Source organism: Rhinopithecus bieti, unplaced genomic scaffold, assembly GCF_001698545.2.
Source record: "Rhinopithecus bieti isolate Rb0 unplaced genomic scaffold, ASM169854v2 scaffold_15252, whole genome shotgun sequence".
In the NCBI taxonomy this organism is placed as follows: domain Eukaryota; kingdom Metazoa; phylum Chordata; class Mammalia; order Primates; family Cercopithecidae; genus Rhinopithecus; species Rhinopithecus bieti.
The window spans coordinates 1,118,138-1,128,667 of NW_016808399.1; the positions used below are offsets into that span (position 1 = coordinate 1,118,138).

General features: G+C 34.0%; 1 protein-coding gene across 1 annotated transcript in view; it reads right to left on the reverse strand.

The window, feature by feature from the left end:
- The window catches only part of ADGRV1 (adhesion G protein-coupled receptor V1), a 566,041-nt gene that overhangs the window by 468,171 nt on the left and 87,340 nt on the right, over positions 1–10,530 (reverse strand). The window contains 8 exon segments of the mRNA XM_017886717.1: positions 714–855; positions 1,802–1,940; positions 2,051–2,129; positions 4,452–4,545; positions 6,820–6,983; positions 7,635–7,814; positions 8,756–8,855; positions 9,441–9,571. Of these exon segments, the coding sequence (XP_017742206.1) occupies positions 714–855; positions 1,802–1,940; positions 2,051–2,129; positions 4,452–4,545; positions 6,820–6,983; positions 7,635–7,814; positions 8,756–8,855; positions 9,441–9,571 (1,029 nt within the window).

Sequence of the window (10,530 nt, forward strand, 5' to 3'; positions counted from 1 at the left end):
AAAAAAAAAAAAAAAAAAAAAAAAAAACCTGCTCAGCCACTGACTAAAACAGGAGTTTGAAGGGTCAGTCAGCATTCAATCCTTGAAATCCACCTAGCTTGTCTATCATCAGAAGGAATGGAAGTGACTTTTTAAGAGCTCTTTCAACCTTAAAGTTCTGTATGTTCCCGAGTTTTCTCCTTTGTCTCTTTCTTACCTTTTCTAAACAGTCAGCACAATACCTATCAAGCCATGGAGTAGAACGACTCTTAGCAACAATACCTAACTGTTCCAACCAAAGAATTATGGCTCCCATAATCTGTCTGAAGTATCAGTATACCTCAACACTATGCAGAAACACTACAGAGTAGATGACACTAAAGGAATTACCTTTGTAATTCTTTCTATTGCTAAGTAGGAAACCAGAGCAAAATTCAAATTCCAAAGGAAAGATATCTACAAATTAAATAACCCTACAACAACTGAGGAAATAATATTATCTGTAGTATCAACCTACTTTTTTTGTCTTTTACATACATGCATATATACACCAATATATACAAGCTAGAGGCACTGTTATAGAGACACAGAAATTCTGAAATTCTCTAACTTAAAATCACTCTCATTGTAAGCATAGAAAACCACCAAGACTTTTTAATCCCTTTACATCTTCCCCAATATTAAGGAACCCAGCATGAAGGAGAGGAAGCTGTTTATAAGAAATTATTAATTACCTATTGTATTTTTCCCTAGCTCTAGTCCAGGAGAAGGATTTGTTAAAATCAGCTGAAATTTTTCATCTCCTTCTGGAATGTCATCATCAAGAATCATGATATTGACATTTTTATACCTTTCTCCATCAGCAAAATGAAGAATCTGGTCAAAAAGGTAAAAGCAGACAGTATTATATTTATATACACTCTGAGTTTCCATAGAATGTTTGCAAAGAAATACAATATAGTTGCGAATGTAAAGAATAAGCTATTTTACATTGAATTTTGTTTCCTTATTTTTTGGTTTATATCTTTTTATTTAAACTGTCAACATTAAGTTTAAAAGTAAAATTATGAGGGGGCTGGGAGCAGTGGCTCATGCCTGTAATCCCAGCACTTTGGGAGGCTAAAGGGGGCTGATCACTTGAGGCCAGGAATTTGAGACCAGCCTGGCCAACAAGGTGAAATACACTAAAAATATAAAATACATTAAAATAAAAAAATAAAAAATAAATTAGCCAGGCATGGTGGTGGCCACCTGTAATCCCAGCTACTCAGGAGGTTGAGGCAGAAGAATTGCTTGAACCTGGGAGGTGGAGGTTGCAGTGAGCCAAGATTGTACCACTGTACTCCAACCTGAGTGACAGAGCGAAACTCTGTCTCCAAAAAAATTATGAGGGAAGAGAAGAAAGTAAACATTTGGCTAAGAAATAAAAGGCATGAAGGGATCAGACAAAAGTATTTTAAAACACTAAAAGTGTTTCAGTGAGCAAAAACAAAGAAATAAGAGCTAAAATTTTCGAGAAGTATGAGAAACATTCTGGAAAGACTATCAAATGATATAAATTCTTTAATATTACAGCTTGTATTCTCCAGTATCAAATACTGTAATGAAATAGTTAATGCATACATAATAATATTTAGAATAGTAAAATAGTGAAGGGAACTATTTTACCATGTGGAAATCTTCTGTCCTAATTTACTTTGAAATATGTAATGATTTATTAAGAATAATTTATTTATATGGGACCTAAATCACTGTAATTCTTAAGGAATAATGATTATAAAATAATTTGTAAAAGTCATCTGTGATAGATTTTGAGACCTACCATTGGGGTGAAGATATAATCCAGCCCCAGTTGTGCTTCCAAATTCTGAGCATACACAAACAAGGAAACATGGCCAAGAGCTTCTCTGCTCCTCTGGGCTACCAATGTTAAACTTCCATGGGTTTCATTTACTTCAAACCTACAATATAGTTTTTAAAAAACATTAATTTTTCCCTTATAAACTTTTATTTGGTAGACAGTAAAGAATACGAAACCCAGAAGAGGACCCTCACGCAGCCTTGGCCTTACCTGCTATGTTGCCATTCAATTACACCTCGGGCCCCATCATTGGCATCGATAATAATTTGTGCAGTCAAACCTTCTGAATCTAAAAAAATAGAAACACATCTTAAAATACATAAAATGATTAAAATACTTTTGATATAGGATTTAAAGACAGTCCCTTTGAAATTATATAACTCCTAATGTACAGGTATTATAAAAATTACTCAAAAGATATTCAAGAAAATAAAGAGACAATGTTTATCATATCTGAATAAGGACACTTTTGGCTAACAAAAGCCACTGATTTATAGAAATTTAATCAGCTGAGAACAGTATAAAATAATTAACAACTGAGATTACTGTTTTGTTTCTATTATTTTAATTAGTTAAAACATATTTGGCATCTCTATTCTATAATATCACTGTTTCAGGAGGAAAGGAAAATGGGGACAGTTGGAAGGAGCAGAAAGAGAAAAAAAAAAGAAAGAAATGAGAAGAGAAGCACAAGGAATGGTACAGAGAAAAATACAGGCATGCAAAAGAGACACAGAGAGACAGGGACACAAACAGAAGCTGAGACACATGGGAAAGATGGGGAAAAGGTTTGGTGAACTCGAGAGAGATTAATATCAAAGTAAACTTATCTTTCCCTTTTTATTTTTATTCTGTCCACCAAACTTAGTATGTTACCAATACCCTAAAATATTAACTAACCCTGCTCCTGGTTGGCTTTTTGGTTTCAGTCTTAAAATATTACTAACCCTGTTCCTGGGCTAGTTTTAAAATATTAACGAATCCTGTTCCTGATTGGTTTTTTGGTTTTGTTTTGATTTTTGTTTTTAATATTTTGTTCTTTACCTTTTAAATGTCAGAGGTACCACCTTAGTCTAGGACACTTATGATAGCTGCCTGGATGGGGAAAGGGTAGGGAGAGTGTAATTCTCTCTAGAGAGAAAAGAACAACACTGTCCGGGAAAGCATATAAAATCAGGGTTTGTGTCTATCAGACAAGAGGCTAAAAAGCAGAGATTCTAAAATCAGGCCACACCATTGAAGACAGCTCTACCACTCCATAGTTGTGCGATTTGGGGCATGTTACTCAGCTTCTCTTAGCCTAAGCTACCTCATCTATAAAATGAGAAGATGTAAGTAATGACATTACCAACGGACAAAGCACTTGAAATAGGAGCATTAGAAACCACTCAACAGAAGTCAACTATTCAAATTATCTCAGTAAGAGGATGAAAGAAATCTGAATTGTTTTGTTAGTTGTCTTAGTGTGAATAATAATTATCTTGTAATAATACCTGATATAAACAGCCTAGTCATTGGAATCATCTATTTCTTTAGTAAAAGAACTGAAACTATTCAAACAATAGGTTAGAAACGGATTATTTCCTTTCAATATTTTCAAAGTTATCACAATGAGCTTCAGAAATGAATAAGGAATGCCTGTTCCCCAGGCCACTGCTCCTGGCCATGCTTCTCTTCCTTTAACCCAAGTTAACTTTCCCCTGTCCAGCACTGCTTCTAACCAATTCAGCATCACCCTCTATTGGGCCATCACACCTACAGGCTTCAGACAAAATTTCCCAGTAGTAAATGTCCACACTGAAAACAGGAATTTGTGTTTAAACAGGAATACATCTTTTCAAAGGAATCTAGATAAGTTTGTACCAAGGTTCAGGTTTTACCTTTCAGTCTGTAATGAATTAACTGATTCTTTTCTAAAAGCATGAAAAGAAAAAGAAAAAAGGTCAAAAGAGAAGCAGAGAACACAACAAAGCAACAAAGAAGCAAACAACAGCACTGCTTAACCTGAAAGAAAAGAAAAACATCTGAGAGTTTGGAGATCTAATGAAAACAGCTAATTTTAAAAGATAATGAAAGAAAAGTACCTTCCAAAGAACTATTTTGAGGATTATGAATTTGTTTATAGAATAGTTGTAAAATTTAAAGAACATCACACAATAATTTTTAATGTCTTTACATTGTTCAATGTAGAAATTGCAATATATGAGAGTATCAAAAATAAATATAAAATTCCATCATATTTTGACACATAGCCAAGATTAACAAAACAGCACAATGATCACTTGTGATTCAAAAATAAAGTTTCTTCATTTCATTTGAATTGAGTAAAAAGAAACAAACAAGAAACCCCTTATACCTAGTCTGGGAGGAAATGAAGTTGAAGCAGCCATGATAAGTTCAACATAAGTTAAATTTACCAGGAAATACTCTTCTAGCTCTGGTATATCATCCTGNCAATATATGAGAGTATCAAAATAAATATAAAATTCCATCATATTTTGACACATAGCCAAGATTAACAAAACAGCACAATGATCACTTGTGATTCAAAATAAAGTTTCTTCATTTCATTTGAATTGAGTAAAAGAAACAAACAAGAAACCCCTTATACCTAGTCTGGGAGGAAATGAAGTTGAAGCAGCCATGATAAGTTCAACATAAGTTAAATTTACCAGGAAATACTCTTCTAGCTCTGGTATATCATCCTGAAAAAAAATCACACCATTAAATTCCTTTAATTATACTCTCAAAGTAACCCTCAGAAACCATTTTTAAGTTAAACTGTGTAATTAGTATACAGAAGATACAAAAATGCAATCATAAAGTAGACATCCAAATTAGAAAGAATAAACATAAAAGTATTAAACTTATACTTGGGTGTATAGGAATTAATTAGGTTGACGCATATGAAACCACTTAAGTATTTTAACATTTTTAACCTAGATTTATATAATATGTAAGCCAATTTTATAAATATATAAGCCTAATTATTTTAAGTATAACATGAACAAAACACTTTAAATTACCGTAATATCCAATGTGTAGAAGGAAGAATAGAATACCACGAAAAAAAAAAAAGGGCTTTGCAGTTCAAGGAGGCCTAGTACCAAATTCTATAATTTTAAGTAAGTTACTTAAAATTACTTAGGACTCCAATTCTACTATCTCTATACTGGGGCAATAATAGATCCTTTGGGTGGGAGACTGTAATAATGATTACAAATCATGTGTGTAGAGTGGCCTAGAGAAAATGCTTTAAAATTAATGGCTATTATTATTAATCACTAGTCCATATAATAGCAATGAAAACAAGGCAGGTACTACAAACATAAGGATTAGCAAAATCCATGTCAAGAATGATCAGCCAGCCGTCAATATTTACAAAGAAACACAATGTGTGTGTATATTTATGCGTATATAATGTCAGCACACACTCACCAACATATGCTTTTCTCCTCACTTTATTTAATGGAGTCATGTTTCCATGTGAACAAATATGTGAAAATCATGGTCTCTAGATTGTCTTATGCAATATATGGGCCAATATGAGTTATAAGGTCAGCGACACAGAAGGACTGCTGTGCCTACTCTTACTGTCCCCCACCCCCCATGCAATAACTCCTCCCTACCACTCCCCAGGGCAGCTTGTTCCTATATACATAGCCCTGCAGTCTCTAAATCTAGTGCTACTGAGGGAGCAAAAAGGGTTGCAAAGAGCTAGGATGAAATAAAGGTGGAACCAAAAACCCCATGTTCAAAAAAACCTAGACTCCTCAGAGAAAAGAAGGACAACTGTGCATTCTCTGCTTTAAAACCTAACATATCTAAGGAATAATCAATCCATTTATTTATATTGTTATTAATAAAGCATACATTTGAAAGATAACTTAATTGAAAGCTTTATCAAATCTCGTGTTATATCCCGTATACTGACATAATATTACCTTTAATTTTACAGCTTTGGGATTTTTATACTGTTATATTAGGTCACAGTGCCACAGTAATCAACAAAGTAAGTTACTGACCTCAGAAGGTAGATGGTTTATACCACTTATAATTTGGTAAAAGAACAGGCCTCCAAGATAATAAAATGCATTTTAAAATAGAACTCCCAAAATACATAGGAATTGAAAAATATTTTTTCAACTGCAATATTCATGCTTTCTCCCTCTTTCCCTTCCCCTGTCCTACACATCATCTCCCACTCCCTCCATGAGTGCCATTTTTATAAACCTCTTGGAAATGTATTTAGGTAACTGATACACTAAGTCTCAAAACAACATGAGATTCCACAATGTGAAAAATTATTTAAAATATAATTTCAATCACTAATGATTATGTTAAGCTTAACATAATCATAATTGCATATTGTGCCATCTGCCTCTAGTGAGTCTCTCCCTATCTCTAATTTAAACGGTCCTACTACCAACAAAGATTCTGACATACATGGATTTTCTGGTCCAAAGAATCCTATGGAGTAATCAAAATACTCCTTGAAACCTCATAGGTCTATGACATCTTAAAGGGGACTACCCTAAGAAAATTCTTTATCATGGGTATGTCTATAATAAAATACATAACAGCAGGCCAGTCGATCTAAACAAGAACAGAAACCCCTGTACGATTAAAAAAAAACAAACAATAACAATGAAATCAAGAAAAGAAATAAGATGATTTAAAGGTACCAGCAAGGGGAACCAAGCAGAAAAGAATTCACTAAGTTTCTAGTATTATAATTGTAGAGTATCCAAACCTGATATTAAAGTCAGAGTATTTTTTTTTTTTTTTTTTTTTACAAATAGAAAAAACTCAGGTAGACTTAGTTTTCATGAAACTTGATGTCTTAAAATGCAAAGTTACTAGAAGTGTGTTACTAAATGTTACTACTTATATGTTACAGACTCTTCCATCAATTTCTACCTTCTATGTAGTTACTTCAGGTTTAATACAATAGTAAGGAAAAAAAATAGGAGTTTTACCTCAAGAATGGTAATGTTGATGGCTGCTGCTGTTTCCCCTTCTTCTAAAATCAGAAAGCCAATGACAGGGACAAAATCAACTTCTGGCTCTGCTAGGTTTCCTACTGTTTGGTTCTTCAGACTCAGCATTCCAGGAACAGTGGTATATGTGACATTGATAGCTCCTAATTGAATAGGTTGGAAAAATGTTTCATAATTCCCTAAACGTTTACAATAATGTCCCATTGTGGATTTTTTGCCTTTCCTAAAAGCACCTTCAGTAGCTAGTATTACTGTTCCCAATTCCTCACCCCTTCCTATATCCATAATCTTTACCATGTGATGGCTCACAGGTGTCTCACTGTGGGAAAAGCATATTTCCCTGCCTCTAGACTTTGCATTTGGATATGTGACTTGTTTTGGCTAACAGAACAAGGTAAAAATGATGATATGCTGGTTCTAACCCTAGACCTCAGGGGGCCTTACACATTTTCACTTGGTCTTTTGTGCTACCACTGGTTCCAGGAGAAGAATGACAGACATATGGAATACAGCCACCCATGACCAAGCCCAGCATAGATTAGTAGACCCACAGACAGCCTAAATTACTGTATGCTGCTGAAGTGTTATGTTTGTTAATTACACAGCATTTCTGTGAAAACAGAAAATTCCTTTAATCTTTTCAAAAATAAGGAAGTTATAATGTTCTGTCCTGAATGAAAAAACATTAATTTTCTCTTGTCACTGATTTATTTTAGCAATGGCTTTCATCCACACAAGTAGAATATTAATAAGCACCTGCCTGGAAAACCCATTCATTCTAGAGTAACACAAACCTAGAGATCCAAATTCTCTGTTGATGAAAAGCTGAATTGTTATGTTAGCCTCTTGTAGTAACACAAATCTTGATGGAAGGGCAAAATTTAAAACTCCATGTGGTTCATCACTGGCTTCTACTGTGAAGACAGCTGCATATCCTTGAGCATCAAGCAGGGCGATTCCTGCTGGTGGAACTCCTAAAAATATCAGGGAGGAATCTACCAGTGATTTGGCATTAGCTTTTAATCATTGGAAATATAACCTCACTCTCTGAAACATTAAGGTAATCAAAAATGTTCTATTTACTTCTCTAACAAATCTTCAGGTTAACAAAAGCCACATTCTATTTTTCTTTCAGGTGGAAGATCATGAATTTCTTCACTTCACATATTACTGTCATTATTAGTTTATATTGGTTATCAGAATTATAGAAACTGAGTAGAAATTGAGGAAGGTACCCAGATAATTTGCTTAAAAATGACTCAATTTGGGCTGTGTGTGGTGGCTCACACCTGTAATCCCAGCACTTTGGGAGGCCAAGGCAGGCAGATCACGAGATCAAGAGATTGAGACCATCCTGCCAACATGGTGAAACCCTGTCTACTAAAATACAAAAATTAGCTGGGCATGGTGGTGCACGCCTGTAGTCCCACCTACTTGGGAGACTGAGGCAGGAGAATCGCTTGAACCCGGGAGGCAGAGACTGCAGTGAACCGAGATTGCGCCACTGCACTCCAGTCTGGCGACAGAGCAAGACCCTGTCACAAAAAAAAAAAAAAAAAAGAAAAAAGAAAAAAAAAAAGGAAGACTAAATTTGAATTATCCATATAACTGGTCCAAAATTCAAATTGGCCTGCAAGTCTCAAATTAATTTCAAAAAAATTCTACCTTTGGAAATGAATTTTATTCTGTAAGTAACCATTCAGCAAAATGTTTCAGGGCTTTTTTCTCTAGTCCATAAAGATAAGTATTCCCATATGATGCTAATGTTTTTTGGATCTAACATTTCTAGGGGACACATAATAAAGTCACATTTTAAAAACTGGTATGCATCTAATTGTTAAATACAGAGATAACAATTTTCTTTCTTTTATGAAAAGAATATACCAAAAAAAATTAAAATTAAATTCTGGATTACCTTGTGTCCTGACATCATACAGAATGACTTGGTATACTTCTTTCTCCTCAGGAATGTTGTCATCCAACAAATGCACAAACAATGTTGTATTCAACAACCCCTATGTCATACAAAAAGAAATCAATCCCTCTATCGTTATCGAATGAGCTATCTCCTGCCTTATTTTTATTATAAATCATGCAGCCAAACATATTTTCATTTAAACAAAAGTTCTGTGGCTTAAAAATAAATAAATAAAAGCCACTGACTCATGGGAATGTAAGCTCCAAGCAGACAGGGGCTAATTGTGGAAGATCTTGAATGCTGAGCTAATGAATGCAAATCTTATTCATTGAGCAATGTAGCACTACCGGAAATCTCAAAGCACAAAGTTGGGGAGGTTTCTACAACAATGGTGAATAGAAAAAACTGGAGCAGAGAAAAGAAGACAAGTGCTGCAGGGACACTAGTCATTAGAAGTTCAATGTACTACTCAAGGCAGAAGGTAATATCGGCTTGGCTTAATATTGAGGCAATGGGAAGGAAGATAAAAACAATTAAATACATCGTCAAAGACTTCACAGCACGTAGGTCTGGAGAAGACAGAAAGATAATAACTACAATAGTGCTGCTTTTCTATCCCATTTTCCTCAAAATACACCATTCTTTCTAGATACTTGTGGTTGACTTTTCTCTGCAGTATTACCTCAGGAAAGAAGAGTTGTCCGCTGAAGTTAGCAAAATTGAGTTCTAGATTTTGCCCAATAATTTTCCAGTTAACAGTAACATTTCCTCGACCAGGGGAAGTTCTTATCACATGGAATTGCAAAATTTCTCCTGCAAGTAAAATGTGTAAATTGATACATGCTTAATGGAAAATAAACTTCATATTTGAACTCAACAAAACCCAAACCCCAAGCATGCAATTATTACAGCACCTTTCCCAAGAACATTACAAAGCTGTTCTGTTTTGAATTTTCTAGAAGTTTTACACATGCTTACTGTTTATTATCCCACTTCTAAATACTTCCATTTAGTAGAACTTCAGGAAACTCAACATGTAAAAGCTACAAAAGCACATGCTAAAATGGGAAACACAAACTTTTATACACTCCAAAACATGCACCAGAACATAAGTGTTCTGTAAATTAAAGAAAATAATAAAGTCCTCATGGTAATAACACAAGTAAATTCTTCCTTCACTTTTCAAAAGGGCACAAATTCCTTACACTGATATGCAATGTGATTTTACACAATGCATGCATAAAAATGCTTGCAAATACCTGAAAATCACATTTCTATAGTTGTAACTTACATATTACCACCAATGATTTTGTTTTATAAAAAGAAATACAAAGGAAATATGTCAAATCTGTACATCAACATCTGTAACTTCGCCAAAGTTACAGTTATCATTCTTGGATGATGGAGATATTTTAGATCTTTTCTATTCCTGGCTTCTATCCCTATATAATACTTTACAAAAGTGAAGAAAATCATAACGTGTCTTTCAAATTGCTAAAAGCATAAAGTAAGCTGTTAGGGAGTGTGCTAATGGCCATATGACTTGTTGAAAATATGCTCAATTCATTAGATTTATAAGATGATGAACACAGTTAAGAAATACCAATGAACTATATCACTAAAAAAATTATTATTATGCAAAGATAGAATGATGTTTTAAAAGACTGAGGAGACAACATCCTTAATCAAATTGTATAGCATAGACATATAGTTAAAAATCACATTCACTAAAAATGTCACTTTTAGTTAGTTTAGTTCAGTTAGTTATCCAA